We start from the raw sequence: 17,122 nt of genomic DNA, 5'->3' as shown, positions 1-17,122 counted from the left end.
TAGTTCTTGGGCCAAATGACCTGAGGAAGTCAGTGACAAATAGAACTACAGGCTCAATGGATTTCCCCATATCCTATTAAAACCTGCACCCCAGGTTCCCCTACATTTTCCCCTAGGGCCCTACTACATCCTGCACCTTGTGCCCTCAGGTACCCGCAGGGGGCAGTACAGCCTTTGCCTCTTCCCCAGGTACCTGCAGGGGTTGCCGCAGTCCCTGTCAATCCCCCAGGTACCCGCAGGAGGCACTGCAGCCCCTGTCAATCCCCCAGGTACCTGCAGGGGGCGCCGCAGCCCCTCAATCCCCCAGGTACCTGCAGGGGGCGCCGCAGCACCTGTCAATCCCCCAGGTGCCCTCAGTGGGCGCCGCAGCCCCTGTAAATCCCCCAGGTGCCCGCAGTGGGCAGTAGAGCCCCTGTAATCCCCCAGATGCCTACAGGGGGCAGTACAGACCATGTCTCTTCCCCAGCTGCCCACAGGGGGCGCTGCAGCCCCTGTCTATCTCCCAGGTGCCCGCAGGGGGCGCCGCAGTCCCTGTCAATCCCCCAGGTACCCGCAGGGGGCGCCACAGCCCCGTCAATCCCCCATGTACCTGCAGGTGGCGCTGCAGCCCCTGTCAATCCCCCAGGTAACTGCAGGAGGCGCTGCAGCCCCTATCAATCCCCCAGGTACCTGCAGGGGTCACCACAGCCCCCGTCAATCCACCATGTACTTGCAGGATACACTGCAGCCCCTGTCAATACCCCAGGTACCCGCAGGAGGCGCTGAAACCCATGTCAATCCGCCAGGTACCTGCAGGGGTCGCCGCAGTCCGTCAATACCCCAGGTACCCACACGAGGCGCCGCAGCCCCTATCAATCCCCCAGGTACCTGCAGGGAGCGCCGCAGTTCCTGTCAATTCCCCAGGTTCCTGCAGAGGGCGTTGCAGCCCCTGTCAATCCCCCAGGTGCCTGCAGGGGGGCGCCGCAGTTCCTGTCAATTCCCCAGGCTTCTGCAGAGGGCGCTGCAGTCCCTGTCAATCCCCCAGGTTCCCGCAGGAGGCGCTGCGGCCCCTGGCAATCCCCCAGGGACCTGCAGGGGGCGCCACAGTCCCTGTTAATCCCCCAGGTACCCGTAGGGGGCGCCGCAGTTCCTGTCAATTCCACAGGTTCCTGCAGAGGGCGCCACAGCCCCCGTCAATCCCCCAGGTGCCCGCAGCGGGCTCTGCAGCCCGTCAATCGCACAGATACCTGCAGGCGGCACTGCAGCCCCTTTCAATCCCCCAGGTACCTGCAGGGGGTGCCGCAGTCCCTGTCAATCCCCCAGGTACCCGCAGAAGGCGCCACAGCTACCGTCAATCCCCCAGGTACCTGCAGGGGCGCTGCAGCCCGTCAATTCCCCAGGTACCTGCAGGGGGCGCCGCAGTCCGTCAATCCCGCAGGTGCCCGCAGGGGGTGCCGCAGCCCCTGTCAATCCCCCAGGTACCCACACGAGGCGCAGCAGCCCGTCAATTTCCCAGGTACCTGCAGGGGGCGCTGCAGCCCCTGTCAATTCACCAGGTACCTGCAGGGGGCGCTGCAGTCCGTCAATCCCCCAGGTACGCGCAGGAGGCGTTGCAGCCTCTGTCAATCCCCCAGGTACCTGCAGGGGTCGCCGCAGCCCCCGTCAATCCCCCAGGTACCCGCAGCGGGCTCTGCGGCCCCCGTCAATCGCACAGGTACCTGCAGGGGGCGCTGCAGCACCTTTCAATCCCCCAGGTACCTGCAGGGGGTGCTGCAGCCCCTGTCAATTCCCCAGGTACCTGCAGGGGGCGCCGCAGTCCCCGTCAATCCCCCAGGTACCTGCAGGGGGCGCCACAGCCCCTGTCAATCCCCCAGGTTCCCGCATGGGGTGCCGCAGCCCCTGTCATTCCCCCAGGTACCCGCAGGGGGCGCTGCAGCCCCCGTCATTCCCCAAGGTACCCGCAGGGGGCGCCGCTGCCCCTATCAATCCCCCAGGTACCCGCAGGGGACACTGCAGCCCCTGTCAATCCGCCAGGTACCTGCAGGGGGTGCCGCAGCCCCTGTCAATCCCCCAGGTACCCGCAGGGGGCGCTGCAGCCTCTCTCAATCCCCCAGGTACCTGCAGGGGTCGCCGCAGTCCCTGTCAATCGCCCAGGTACCTGCAGGGGGCGCTGCAGCCCGTCAATCCCGCAGGTACCCGCAGGGGGCGCCGCAGTTCCTGTCAATTGTCCAGGTTCCTGCAGGGGACACTGCAGCCCCTTTCAATCCCCCAGGTACCTGCAGGGGGCGCTGCAGCCCCCGTCAATTCCCCAGGTACCTGCAGGGGGCGCTGCAGCCCCTGTCAATCCCCCAATACCTGCAGGGGGCGTCGCAGCCCCTGTCAATCCCCTAGGTACCCGCAGGGGGCACCGCTGTCCTTATCAATCCTTCAGGTACCTGCAGGGGGGGGCCACAGTCCCTGTCAATCCCCCAGGTACCTGCAGGGGGCGCCACAGCCCCTGTCAATCCCCCAGATACCCGCAGGGGGCACCACAGTCCCCGTCAATCCCCCAGGTACCTGCAGGGGTCGCCGCAGCCCATCAATCCCCCAGGTACCTGCAGAGGGCGTCACAGCCCCCGTCAATCCCCCAGGTACCTGCAGGGAGCGCTGCAGTCCCTGTCAATCCCCCAGGTACCTGCAGGGGTCGCCGCAGCCCAGGTCCAGGTAGTCGGCTGTTCCTGCTGTCCCGCTGGAGGTCCGCACCGTCTTGTCAATTTGGTGTTTGAACGGGAAGAGCAGTAACTGCACCATCATCAGGAGGATGAGAATGAAGATGACCACCAGCACCAGAGCCACATCTCGGAAGATCTGGAGGAGGCAGAGAAGGAGAAGGCGTCAGAATCCCTGGCCAATCAGTGGTGCCCCACTCAATGCCCCTCCACACTCAGGCTCGAATCAGACTCTCTGCCCAGAGCAAAGCTTCACCATCCCTTCCCGCCCTGTTGATTCAAACATTGACCAATGATTGCAAGATACAGTCATCAAAGTCAGAAATGCCTGGAACATAGGAACAGGAAGAGGCCATTCAGCCCCTCCAGCTAGTCCAATTAGTCCATGACTGATCTGTATCATAACTCCATCGACTCTTCTGGGTTACATATCCCTTAATACCCTCACCTAACAAAAGTCTATCAATCTCAGTTTTGAAATTTCCAATTGACCCCCCAGCCTCAACAGCATTTTGGGGGAGAGAGTTCCAGATTCCCACCACCCTTTGTGTGAAGAAGTGCTTCCTGACATCACCCCTGAATGGCCTGGCTCTAATTTTAAGGTTCTGTCCCCCTTGTTCTGGACTCCCCCCACCAGAAGAAATAGTTTCTCTCCCTCTACCCATTCAACTCCTTTAATCATCTTAAGCACCTTGATTAGATTGCCCCTCAATCTTCTATTCTACTTGAGGGAATACAAGCCTAGTTTATGCAACCTGTCCTCATAATCTAACCCTTTTAGCCGCCGGTATCATTCTGTTGGCATAGAAATAGCCAGAGTACTGGGCTGCCAGCCAGTGCGATGACCGACAGACCAATCGGGGCGCTCCCTTTGCCTTACACCTGGAACGTGAGCCCTCACATCCGCAGGCTCCGGATGAGACACAGCGAGCGCAGGTTCCGTACCTTCTGTATTCCTGGGATCCGCGGGGTAGAGCTCCCCATCCCATCGGGCAACTGCTGCAGGCTCTTCACCTTCAGGGAGCAAGAAGACACATTTGTTAAATGACAGAGACACAGTGACGGGGCCCTGAGCCCCAACAGCCCCTGAGACCTTTGCCTAATTGGCTATTCTTGAGTGAGCCCAGATACCGAGTATCGACGTACTGTTTGACCGTGGGAGGCATCATATCTGAAACTGATCCTGTCCTTACCTGAAGTATACAGACACACAGACAGAGACACACAGTCACACACAGACACACACAGACAGAGACAGACACACACAGACAATCAGACACTTTTTAAACAGGGGGTCAGTGATAAGGAGCAGAGATCTTTGTCCAGCCCAGAGGTGCTGTTTGGCCACGATTACTGCCACACCGGAGCAGTGACTGCTCTCCCACCTAGGCTCAGCTGCCAGCACTCTCGTCTCGAACAGAAGACTGTGGCTTCAAGCCCCCCATCATTCTGAACACATCTAAACGGACACTCCACTGAGGGAGTGCTGCACTGCCGGCGGTGTTGTCTCTCAGCGAGCCCCGTCTGCCCCCTCGGGTGGCTGTAAAGGATCCCGTGGCACGATTCAAAGAGCAGGGTACTTTTCCGCGTGTCCTGACCGACATCCCTAAAATTAAATTATCTGGTCCTTATCACATTGCTGTTTGTGGGAGCTTGCTGTGCGCAAATTGGCTGCCGCGTTTCCTACATTACAACAGTGACTACACTTCAGAAAGTATCTGTTGATGATTCGGCCATCGCCATTTACACTTCATCTAGAGTCATCTTGTTTCTTTACTTGTCCCATTACCTCTCCTTTTGCCTTGCACCATCATCCATTTTGTCGCTCAATCTCTCCTGCCTTCCGCCCTATCACAGACCTTCCCTTTTGTTCTTTCACCCCTCCCCCCTCTCCCTGCCCCTGCTTAAAACCGGTTACATCTCAAACTTTTTCCAGTTCTGACGAAGGGTCATCAACCTTTGATTGATATTGACTGAGGGATACATATTGGCCGGGACACCAGGAATAACTCCCCTTAATTCTTCTTCGAAATAATGCCACGGGATCTTTTACGTTCACCTCAGAGGGCCTCGGTTTAACGTCTCATCCGAAAGACGGCACCTCCGACAGTGCAGCACTCCCTCAGCACTGCACTGGGAGCGTCGGCTGAGAATTTTGTGCTCAAGTCTCTGGAGTGGGACTTGAACCCACAACCTCCTGACTCTAGATGTAAGAGTGCTGCCCACTGGGCCACGGGCTGGGCACCTTGGAGAAGGGAGTAAAACGAGTTTAAGTGATGCACTCTTCAGAAACTGGCATGGGTCCGGGGAGAGGAAAAAATCAAGGGGAAGGGATAACAATCGGAGTCTTGTTAAAAAATCCCGTGGCACAGCTCAGCAACTCGATGGTCACGAGGAATGCCAACAATCGAATTAGGCTCCACAAACAGGAAGTTATATTGACCTCTACCGCGTGGAACTAGAGCAGGTCGGTGACCTCTCCGTTAACACAGGAAACCAGTCACGGGGCGATGCTTCATCACCACAGCCCTGATTCATCCGCACTTCACATTGACCAGTTGTAAGGGAGCTACAGTTAGCCTCAGTGCCCCTGGGGTTGGCGGGTGGTGGGGGGGGTGGGGGGGGTGAGGAGGGGTGGTAGAGAAAGGTGGTCTCCTGCTGCCAATCACGAGCCAGTGACTCCTGCAGGAAGGTGAGCGCGTGTGAACATCAGCCCAGGATCAGGCGCAGCTGTGATGCCCCCCAAGGTTCTATAGCATACTGACACACTTGAGTGAAGTACCAGAGGCGAGGGGGGGTGGGGAGGGGGTGCTGGAACCGCGGGGCATCTGTACCCCAGTAAAGGCAGCAGCTTCGGGGGTTGAGGGGAACTGGGAGGAAGAAAGAGCCGAGGGTCCCTGAGCGAGAGAGATGGTGGGATGGGAGGGGTAATTAACTCCAACACTGGGCTGCTCGAAGCCCCACACACATCACTCACTCAGGGCCGGCCTTACAGAGGACGACGTGGGTGACCCCCCCCAGGGAGCCGTGGTCAGGGGGGGGCGGCACTGTCAAGAGGGTCAGACATTACTGCCGTCGACCTCTGCGAAGGACTGGGCTATCTCCAAATTCTGCTTCCAAAGCACTGTAACACTCCTCACGAAGAGCAAACATCAAGGTTGAAGAGTAAGGTTCCAAACACATGGATAGTGTGCAGGATCCTGTTAACCCTGCCCGTATCACTGGCGATGGAGAGCACTCAGGATCCTGTTAACCCTGCCCGTATCACTGGCGATGGAGAGCGCGCAGGATCCTGTTAACCCTGCCCGTATCACTGGCGATGGAGCGCACTCAGGATCCTGTTAACCCTGCCCGTATCACTGGCGATGGAGAGCGTGCAGGATCCTGTTAACCCTGCCCGTGTCGAGAGCGATGGAGAGCACTCAGGATCCTGTTAACCCTGCCCGTATCACTGGCGATGGAGAGCACTCAGGATCCTGTTAACCCTGCCCGTGTCGAGAGCGATGGAGAGCACGCAGGATCCTGTTAACCCTGCCCGTGTCGAGAGCGATGGAGAGCACTCAGGATCCTGTTAACCCTGCCCGTATCACTGGCGATGGAGAGCGCGCAGGATCCTGTTAACCCTGCCCGTGTCGAGAGCGATGGAGAGCACTCAGGATCCTGTTAACCCTGCCCGTATCACTGGCGATGGAGAGCGCGCAGGATCCTGTTAACCCTGCCCGTATCACTGGCGATGGAGAGCGCGCAGGATCCTGTTAACCCTGCCCGTATCACTGGCGATGGAGAGCGCGCAGGATCCTGTTAACCCTGCCCGTATCACTGGCGATGGAGAGCGTGCAGGACCCTGTTAACCCTGCCCGTATCACTGGCGATGGACAGCGTGCAGGATCCTGTTAACCCTGCCCGTATCACTGGCGATGGAGAGCGTGCAGGATCCTGTTAACCCTGCCCGTATCACTGGCGATGGAGAGCGCGCAGGATCCTGTTAACCCTGCCCGTATCACTGGCGATGGAGAGCGTGCAGGACCCTGTTAACCCTGCCCGTATCACTGGCGATGGAGAGCACTCAGGATCCTGTTAACCCTGCCCGTATCACTGGCGATGGAGAGCGTGCAGGATCCTGTTAACCCTGCCCGTATCACTGGCGATGGAGAGCACTCAGGATCCTGTTAACCCTGCCCGTATCACTGGCGATGGAGAGCGTGCAGGATCCTGTTAACCCTGCCCGTATCACTGGCGATGGAGAGCACTCAGGATCCTGTTAACCCTGCCCGTATCACTGGCGATGGAGAGCACTCAGGATCCTGTTAACCGTTTCCGTGTCTTGGTGAGCAGCGAACGGAGCTTCTCGAAGTTGAAGCTCATAAAAACATATTTGCGATCAACCATGGAAACCCGATTGATTGACACCCCATCCACCACCTTAAACATTCACTCCCTCCACCACCGGCGCACCGTGGCTGCGGTGTGTACCATCTACAAGATGCACTGCAGCAACTCGTCAAGGCTTCTTCGGCAGCACCTCCCAAACCCGCGACCTCTTCCACCTAGAAGGACAAGGGCAGCAGGCGCATGGGAACACCACCACCTCCAAGTTCCCCTCCAAGTCACACACCATCCGGACTTGGAAATATATCGCCGATCCTTCATCGTCGCTGGGTCAAAATCCTAGAACTCCCTCCCTAACAGCACTGTGGGGGTACCTTCACCACACGGACTGCAGCGGTTCACGAAGGCGGCTCACCACCACCTTCTCAAGGGCAATAAATGCTGGCCTCGCCAGCGACACCCACATCCGATCAATGAATGAAAAAAACACGCAGACATACAGACTGTGCAGGGTCCCTCTCCCCTACCGCTCTGAGCAGGGCCTGTGTCTAGTTACCTTCTGGTGGATTAGCTGTAGCCTCATGTTGTTATCCCAGAAGCCCAGCTTCAATCTCAGTCGTACCCCTGCAGACAGGAACAACATGGAATGTTAGGGCAGCATTGAAACTCTCACCAGCCCCATGAGGGGCCACTCGTCTGATCCACTGCATTGACGTGAAGTTCCGATCTCGGTGTGTCTTTCAACTCTACCCCCACCAGCCCATCTCTCTACCCCCACCAGCCCATCTCCCCCCCACCCCCCCCCCCCCACTGGGGTTTGCTTCCTCGGGCCCAAGCTGCCCTCTCAGACCACACCCGAGGGGCCAACCATCCTGCGTGAGCCAAGCCGCTGTCTCTCGGCCGGCTATTCGACTACTGTGGCATCACCGTCCTGGACTCCGCACACGTACTTTCCAGCAGGGATCACTGGACAGTGACCAAGAGAGGGAACCCCTGGCTGACTCAGTCCTTTCAGTGTATGGCCGCATCTGCTGCTCTGGTTGGGATCAGTGAGGTCATGCCAGGCCGTGAAGCTGCGCCTCCATAAGGCCCAGTGCTGTGTGAGGCCCGGTGTACACATTCCACACAGGAAACTCGACGGACCACAGATTCTGTGATTGTCACAGTCTCAGGCAGGAGCTCGGGCGAGGCTACCACAGGAATTCCAGCCAATCAATTCTAACCCCATTTGACTGACTCCCAGGATGGAGAGACAGCGAGACTGTGGAGGATTGCAAATGGTGAAGTAGATTTTAGTTGGGTAAGCATATCAACAGATATGTTTACCCAATGGACTTGACTCCCCAAAGCCTTTCCACCATCTACAAGGCACAAGTCAGGAGTGTGATGGAATACTCTCCACTTGCCTGGATGAGTGCAGCTCCAACAACACAAGAAGCTCGACACCATCCAGGACAAAGCAGCCCGCTTGATTGGCACCCCATCCACCACCTTAAACATCCATCCCCGGCGTACCGTGGCTGCAGTGTGTACCATCTACAAGATGCACTGCAGCAACTCGCCAAGGCTTCTTCGACAGCACCTCCCAAACCCGCGACCTCTTCCACCTAGAAGGACAAGGGCAGCAGGCGCATGGGAACACCACCACCTCCAAGTTCCCCTCCAAGTCACACACCATCCTGACTTAGAAGTATATCGCCGATCCTTCATCGTCGCTGGGTCAAAATCCTGGAACTCCCTCCCTAACAGCACTGTGGGAGAACCTTCACCACACGGACTGCAGCGGTTCAAGAAGGTGGCTCACCACCACCTTCTCAAGGGCAACTAGGGATGGGCCAATAAATGCAGGCCTAGCCAGCGACGCCCACATCCCATAAACGAATTTTTAAAAAATATGGAGCAAAGGCGGGTAAATGGAGTTCAGATACAGGTCAGCCATGATCTGAGTGTGTGGCGGAGCAGGCCCGAGGGCCTGAATGGCCTCCGCATGCTCCGATATCCCCATGAGTATCTGTTAAACTCGTGGTGCCTAATTCTCCCTGGAAGACACACTGGCCTAGAAATTTGGTGGGCTGCGCCACCAGTTAGCACCTAAAGAGGGCACTCGGTGGCTTTAGCGCCACTGGCCGCGCCTCCCGCGATATTTAGCGGGCGCTAATGGCGGTGTTAGCCTGTAGCGCTGCGCCGCCACCGATGACGTCATCGGTGTGCGCAGCGCCCCGCTACCGCCCCGATCGCGATATTTGGTCGCGCCCGCCTCTAACGCCGATCGCAAATCACGCCCGGTTCACGGGGCCTACCTGTGGCGGTAGTGGCGCAAATTAAGGTGGCGGTGCAGGGCGGCCATTTTTTCGGTAGCCGCCTGCCAGCACCTCCGTCCCCGGCCTCCTGATTCCCCCCCCCCCCGGGCAGTGCCGGCTGTGTCCCGATAACCCGGCACTTCTCCTCGGCGCCGGGCTCTTTTGCTGGCACTCGCGATCGGTCTTCGCGCTGGTGCAGGCCCCTCCCCCTTAAGAAAGGGAGGAAGGCCTGCAGTACCGCAGCGCGCCGTGCCGCAGCGTGTGGCGCTGCGGCACGTTGCACTGCGATATTCAGTTTCAGCGCCCCAAGAGGGACGCAGGGCGCCTCGAACAGCGTCCTGCGTCCCTCTTGGGGCGCTCAAACTGAATTTCCGGCGGGCGCACCGGCTCCGTTCGCAGCGGTAATTCCGGTGCCCAGGCGAACTTGGCGCCCCGTTTGGGGCTCCACCGAATTTCTAGGCCACTGTCTCTTTAACTCTGGGATCAAACCAGTCCAGACGGATGGGGAGCCAAGTCTCCTCTGTCTCCCCGCTCTAAGGGTCTTTCTTGAAATAATTTTGGGCAGAGCTCAATGTATTTCCATAGCGTGGGGTCACAACACAAAACTGTAGCACTAGATTGGCACTTCGTGTCAGCTGTGGCTCGGTTTTAGCACTCTCGCCTCGGCGACTGAAGGTTGTGGGTTCATGTCTCACTCCAGGGACTTGAATCCAGGCTGACACTTCAGTGCAGTGCTGAGGGAGTACTGCAGTGTCGGAGGTGCTGTTTTTCAGATGAGATGTCTGCTTTCTCAGGCGGATGTAAAAGAGCAGAGGGAATTATCTCCGGTGTCCTGGGGCCAATATTTATCCCTCAATCAACATCACTATAACAGACTATCTGGTCATTATCACATTGCTGTTTGTGGGAGCTTGCTGTGTGTTAATTGGCTGCCGTGTTGCCTACATTACAACAGTGACGACACTTCAAAAAAACTCAACATCAGCAAAACAAAGGAGATGATCGTGGACTACAGGAAGCGGCAGGGGGAGGGACACACCCCAATCTACATCGAAGGGGCCGAGGTGGAGAGGGTCAGCAGCTTCAAATTCCTGGGTGTATTCATTACGGAGGACTTAACGTGGTCCCATCACATCGACGTCGTAACGAAGAAGGCATGCCAACGCCTGTTCTTCCTCAGGAGACTGAAGAAATTTGGAATGGCCCCCCAGATTCTCACCAACTTCTACCGGTGCACCATCGAGAGTATCCTGTCCGGCTGCATCACTACCTGGTATGGCAACTGCACCGCCATAGACTGCAAGGTTCTACAGATGATGGTGAAAGCTGCACAACATACTATAGGAATTAAACTACCTGCTGTGCAGGATATCTACCCCCAGAGGTGCCGGGGGAATCATTAAAGACGCGAGCCACCCCAGCCACAACCTCTTCGCCCTGCTCCCGTCCGGTAAGAGATACCGAAGCATACGGTCTCGTACCAGCAGGTTTCGAAACAGCTTCTACCCCCAGGCCATAAGACTCATGAACGAATAATTTATTATTTATTACTGTTGTTTTATTTATTACTGTATTTCTATTAGTATTTTTATCATTGCTATGCCATATTTATTCCAATGTTGGGAGGACTCGTAAAAATCAACATTTCATTGTGCAGTACACACGTCTGCTGCATATATGACAAATAAAATTGAATTGAATTGAAAAAGTACTTCATTGGCTGTAAAGCGCTTTGGGACGTCCTGAAAGGCATAAACGCGAGTTCTTTTCTTTCTTTATCTCAGGTAGAAAGGGGCCTGGGATGCCCGTGGAGCAAAGTGTTCCACCCACCAGCACTGACCTCCCTCACCTCGATGAGAACAAGAGTCAGGCAAAGTCAGTTTGAGAATATCTAATCGTGATTGGGGCAGAGGTCAAGAGGTAGGTTTTAAGGAGCGTCTTAAAGGAGAGGTAGCGAGGCGGAGAGGTTTAGGGAGGGAATTCCAGAGCTTAGGGCCCAGGCAGCTGAAGGCACGGCCACCAATGGTGGAGCGATTATAATCAGGGATGCTCAAGAGGCCAGAATTAGAGGAGCGCAGAGATCTTGGGGGGGTTGTGGGGCTGGAGGAGGTTACAGAGATAGGGAGGGATTTGAAAACAAGGATGAGAATTTTGAAATCGAAGCGTTGCTTAACCAGGAGCCAGTGTAGGTCAGCGAGCACAGGGGGGTGATGGGTGAATGGGACTTGGTGCGAGCTAGGACACGGGCAGCAGAGTTTTGACCAGACCAGGCAAGGACGGCAGATTTCCTTCCCTAAAGGACATTAGTGAACGAGATGGGTTTTTACGAAAATCCGGTAGTTTCATGGTCACCATTACTGATACTAGCTTTTTATTCCAGGGTGATTTAATTAACTGAAGCGGCCGTGCTGGGATTTGTCACCGGATCATTAACCCAGGCCTCTAGGTTACTAGTCCAGCAACATATGCTACCGTACCCCTAAAAAGAATTTAAGGATGGCACTTTTTGACTAGTTTTTCCAAGTTCAATAGATTAATATGTCACGGGCAACAAATTGAACTTTAATTTCTGAAGTTAATAAATGGTACAGGAAAGTCTGTACAGTACCACAGAATAATATGGTAATTTCATAGTCATAGTGTCATAGAGGCACAGAAGGAGGCCATTCGGCCCATCGAGTCCGTGCCGGCTCTCTGCACAGCAATCCAGTCAGTCCCATTCCCCCGCTCTATCCCCGTAGCCCTGCAAGTTTATTTCCCTCAAGTGCCTATCCAGTCTCCCCTTGTAAACACCGAGTGTCTCCGCTTCCACCACTTCCGTCGGCAGCGAGTTCCTCACATCCCCCCCCCCCCACCCCCGTATCTCTTGCCCAAAACCTTAAATCTGTGACCCCTAGTCCTTGTACCATCAACCAGTGGGAACAGCCTTTCCCCGTCTAACCTATCCAAACCCATCATAATCTTGTACACCTCTATCAAATCACCCATCAACCTTCTTGCTCTAATGAAAACAAATCCAGCTTCTCCAACCTGTCCTTGTAGCTAAGATCCCCCATCCCCGGAACCATTCTGGTAAATCTCCTCTGCACCCTCTCCAGGGCCTTCACATCCATCCTAAAGTGTGGTGACCAGAACTGGGCGCAATACTCCAGTTATGGCCTAACCTTTAATGATTTTAATTTTTGTAGCTAACAATTGGTACAAGAATGATTTGTCTGGTACAAAGGAAAGATCACCATGTTGTAAATGTGTTTAGTGTTAAATAAATCCCCGTTAAAAAAAATAGCTGCTCACTCCAGCTTGGTCCTACAAGTTAAGCAGGTTGAGCCTTGGTTAGTACTTGGGTGGGAGACTGCCTGGAATAACTGTCTGCCATTGGCTTTTCTACTCTGCACAGAGGGATTTCCTTTCCGGGCTGCTCCTGCACACTCGCCCTCATCTTCCACCTGGACACACCTTGGTGTCCGGGGGGCCCTAATGAAGGTCCCTCTATCTGGGAGTCCTCCCATGCACCATTGGGGTCTGTGGTGAAGAGTGTTGCATCGAACAATTACACAGGATTACATCGGATATACGGCACAGAAACAGGCCTTTGGCCTAACCAGTCCATGCCGGCGTTTATGCTCCACTCGAGCCTCCTCCTGTCTTTCCTCATCTAAATCTATCAGCATAACCCTCTATTCCCTTCTCCCTCATATGCTTGTCTAGCCTCCCCTTAAATGTATCGATACTATTCGCTTCAACCACTCCCTGTGGGAGCGAGTTCCACATTCTCACCACTCTCTGGGTAAAGAAGTTTCTTCTGAATTCCCGATTGGATTTCTTGGTGACTATCTTATATTGATGGCCTCTAGTTATGCTCTTCCCCCACAAATGGAAACATTCTCTCTGTATCCACTCTATCAAAACCTTTCATCATTTTAAAGACCTCTATTAGGTCACCCCTCAGCCTTCTTTTTTCAAGGGAAAAGAGACCCAGCCTGTTCATCCTTTCCTGATATGTATACCCTCGCATTTCTGGTATCATCCTTGTAAATCTTCTCTGCACCCTCTCCGGTGCCTCTATATCCTTTTTATAATATGGCGACCAGAACTGTACGCAGTACTCCAAGTGTGGTCTAACCAAGGTTCGATACAGGTTCAGCATAACTTCTCTACTTTTGAATTTTATCTCTTTAGAAATAAACTCTAGTGCTTGTTTTTTTTTTATGGCCTTGCCAACCTGTGTCGCAACATTTAATGATTTGTGTATTTGTACTCCGAGATCCCTTTGTTCCTCTACCCCACCTAGACTCGCACCCTCCTAGTAATAAGTGACCTCCCCACTCTTCCTACCAAAATGTAATACCTCACATTTATCTGTGTTGAACTTCATTTGCCAATTATAGGCCCATTCTGTAAGTTTATTAATGTCCTCTTGTAATTTGTCGCAGTCCTCCTCAGTATTGATTATCCCCCGTTTTTGATTCCAATGTCGTCTAATCGGGTGGGAGGGTGAACAGCCAGAGGTCGTGGTCCATATCGGTACCAACGACATAGGTAGAAAGAGGGATGAGGTCCTACGAGCAGAATATAAGGAGCTAGGAAATAAATTAAAAAGCAGGACCTCAAAAAGGTGGTAATCTCAGGATTACTCCCAGTGCCACGTGCTAGCGAGAGCAGAAATAGGAGACTAGACCAGATGAATGCGTGGCTGGAGAGATGCTATAGGAGGGATTTAAATTCCTGAGGCATTGGGACCAATTCTGGGGAAGGTGGGACCTGTACAAACTGGACGGGTTACACCTCGGCAGAACCGGGACCAATATCCTCGCAGGGGGATTTGCTAGTGCTGTTGGGAAGGATTTAAACTAGTTTGTCAGGGGGCTGGGAACCTAAGTGTGGGCCCAGAACGGAGAGAAAGAAAGCTGGAAGTGCAACTTAGAAAAGTAGTCAGCAAAACTAGTAGGGAGCAGAAACAAAGGCCAACAGTAAAGAGGGTCAAAGTGCAGAAAAATATTAAACAGGCAAAGTTGAAGGCACGTTATCTAAATGCATGTAGCATTCGCAACAATTAATGGCACTAATAGAAGTACAGTAAATGGGTATGATGTAATTGCCATTAGAGACATGGTCGCAGGGTAAACAAAGCTGGGAACTGAATGTTCCAGGGTACTCAACATTTAGGAAGGACAGACAAAAAGGAAAAGGATGTGTCGTAGCGCTGTTAATAAGGGTTGAGATCGGTACGGTAGAGATAAAACATCTTGGCTTGGCAGATCGTGATGTAGAACTGAAATTAGTTTGGGTGGCGCTAAGAAACAGCAAAGGGCGGAAATCATTGGTTGTGTATAGGCCACCAAACAGTAATGGTAATGTAGGGCACAGTCTCAATCAAGAGATTAGAAGTGCATGTAACAAGGGCAATAGGGTAATCATGGGGGACTTTAATCTACATATTGACTGAGCAAATCAAATTACCACTAATGGTGTGGAGGACGAATTCCTGGAATGCATGCGAGGTGGTTTCCTGGATCAGGATGTGGAGGAACCAACCAGGGAACAGGCTATTCTGGATCTGGTACTGTGTAATGAGAAAGGGCTAATCAATAATCTTGTGGTAAAGGGGCCTTTAGGGACAAGTGACCATAATATGATTGAATTTTACATTAAGTTTGAGAGTGATGTAGTCCAATCTGAAACTAAGGTCTTCAATCTAAACAGAGGAAACTACAAGGGTATGAGGGACAAGTTGGCCATTGGGAGACTACACTAAAAGGTATGAAGGTGGACATACAATGGCTAACATTCAAGGAAATAATGCATAATTTAGAAACATAGAAGATAGGAGCAGGAATAGGCCATTCGGCCCCTCAAGCCTGCTCCGCCATTCAATGAGATCATGGCTGATCATCCAAATTCAGTACCCTGTCCCTGCCTTCTCCCCATATCCCTTGATCCCTTTAGCCTTAAGAAATATATCCAACTCTTTCTTGAATATACTTAATGAACTGGCCTCCACCGCCCTCTGTGGCAGAGAATTCCACAGGTTCACTACTCTCTGGGTGAAGAAATTCCTCCTCATTTCAGTCCTAAATGGCTTACCCCTTATCCTTAGACTATGACCCCTGGTTTTGGACTCCCCGGCCATCAGAAACATCCTTCCTGCATCTAGTCTGTCCAGGCCGGACAGAATTTTATAGGTTTCGATGAGATCCCCTCTCAATCTTCTAAACTCCAGTGAGTATAAGCCCAATCGACACAATCTCTCCTCATACGTCATTCCTGCCATCCCAGGTATCAGCCTGGTGAATCTTCGCTGCACTCCTTCCATGGCAAGAACGTCCTTCCTCAGGTAAGGCGACCAAAACTGCACACAATACTCAAGATGTGGTCTCACCAAGGCCCTGTACAACTGCAGCAAGACATCCTTGTTCTTGTACTCGAACCCTCTTGCTACGAAGGCCACATACCATTTGCCTTCTTAACCGCCTGCTGCACCTGCATGCTTACCTTCAGCGACTGGTGCACAAGAACACCCAGGTCTCTTTGCACTTCCCCTTCTCCCAATCTATTGCCATTCAAATAATAATCTGCCTTCCTGTTTTTGCCACCAAAGTGGATAACCTCACATTTATCCACATTATAGTGCATTTGCCATGTTTCTGCCCAATCACCCAACCTGTCCAAATCGTACTGGAGTTTCCTGACATCCTCCTCGCAGCTTACCCTCCCACCCAGCTTTGTGTCATCTGCAAATTTGGAGATATTACATCCAATTCCCTCGTCCAGATCATTAATATATATTGTGAACAGCTGGGGTCCTAGGACCGATCCTTGCGGTACCCCACTAGTCACTGCCTGCCACTCGGAAAACGACCCGTTTATTCCAACTCTTTGCTTTCTGTCCGCCAACCAGTTCTCTATCCAAGTCAATACCTTGCCCCCAATCCCATGTGCCTTAATTTTGCACGCTAATCTCTTATGCGGGACCTTATCGAAAGCCTTCTGAAAATCCAAATACACCACATCCACTGGTTCTCCCTTATCTATTTTACCAGTTACATCCTCAAAAAATTCCAGTAGATTAGTCAAGCATGATCTACCTCTTGTAAATCCATGTTGACTTTGTCCGATCCAGTCACTGCTTTCCAAGTGCTCTGCTATTACATCTTTTATAATGGACTCTAGCATTTTCCCCACTACTGATGTCAAGCTTACTATAATTCCCCGCCTTTTCTCTACCACCTTTTTTGAATAGTGGGGTAACATTAGCTACCTGCCAATCCATGGGTACCGTTCCAGAGTCTATCGAGTTCTGGAAGATGACCAGCAATGCATCTACTATTTCTAGGGCCACTTCCTTAAGTACCCTGGGATGTAGATTATCAGGCCCTGGGGATTTATTAGCCTTCAGTCCCATCAATTTTCCTAACACCATTTCCCTACAAATACTGATTTCTTTCAGTTCCACCCTTTCATCAGACCCTATGTTCCCCGGCATCTCTGGGAGGTTATTTGTGTCCTCCTGTGTGAAGACAGAACCAAAATATGTATTTAGTTGGTCTGCCATTTCTTTGTGCCCCATTATAAATTCCCCTGATTCTGACTGCAAGGGACCTACGCTCGACTTCACCAATCTTTTTCTCTTCACATATCTATAAAAGCTTTTACAATCAGTTTTTATGTTCCCTGAAAGCTTACTCTCATATTCTATTTTCCCTTTCTTAATTAATCCCTTTGTCCTCATTTGTTGAATCCTAAACTGCTCCCAATCCTCAGGATTATTGCTTTTTCTGGCCAATTTATATGCCCTCTCCTTGGACC

General features: G+C 53.1%; 1 protein-coding gene across 4 annotated transcripts in view; it reads right to left on the bottom strand.

The window, feature by feature from the left end:
- pld3 (phospholipase D family member 3) overlaps positions 1 to 17,122 on the bottom strand; it is a 64,129-nt gene that overhangs the window by 35,186 nt on the left and 11,821 nt on the right. For 3 of the 4 annotated variants that reach the window (XM_085973614.1, XM_085973616.1, XM_085973617.1), the window contains 3 exons: positions 7,573 to 7,640; positions 3,633 to 3,701; positions 2,654 to 2,826 (listed from right to left, as the gene is read on the bottom strand). In XM_085973614.1, coding sequence (XP_085829740.1) covers positions 2,654 to 2,826; positions 3,633 to 3,701; positions 7,573 to 7,640 — 310 coding nt within the window. The remainder of the gene's footprint in view (positions 1 to 2,653; positions 2,827 to 3,632; positions 3,702 to 7,572; positions 7,641 to 17,122) is intronic. The other variant, XM_085973618.1, reaches the window with a different exon arrangement.

This window comes from Somniosus microcephalus, chromosome 34, assembly GCF_052327205.1.
Source record: "Somniosus microcephalus isolate GS21.2 chromosome 34, FLI_Smic_1.0, whole genome shotgun sequence".
Taxonomy (NCBI): domain Eukaryota; kingdom Metazoa; phylum Chordata; class Chondrichthyes; order Squaliformes; family Somniosidae; genus Somniosus; species Somniosus microcephalus.
Note: the sequence above shows the minus strand (reverse complement) of the source record. Positions and strands in the feature narration are given on the sequence as shown.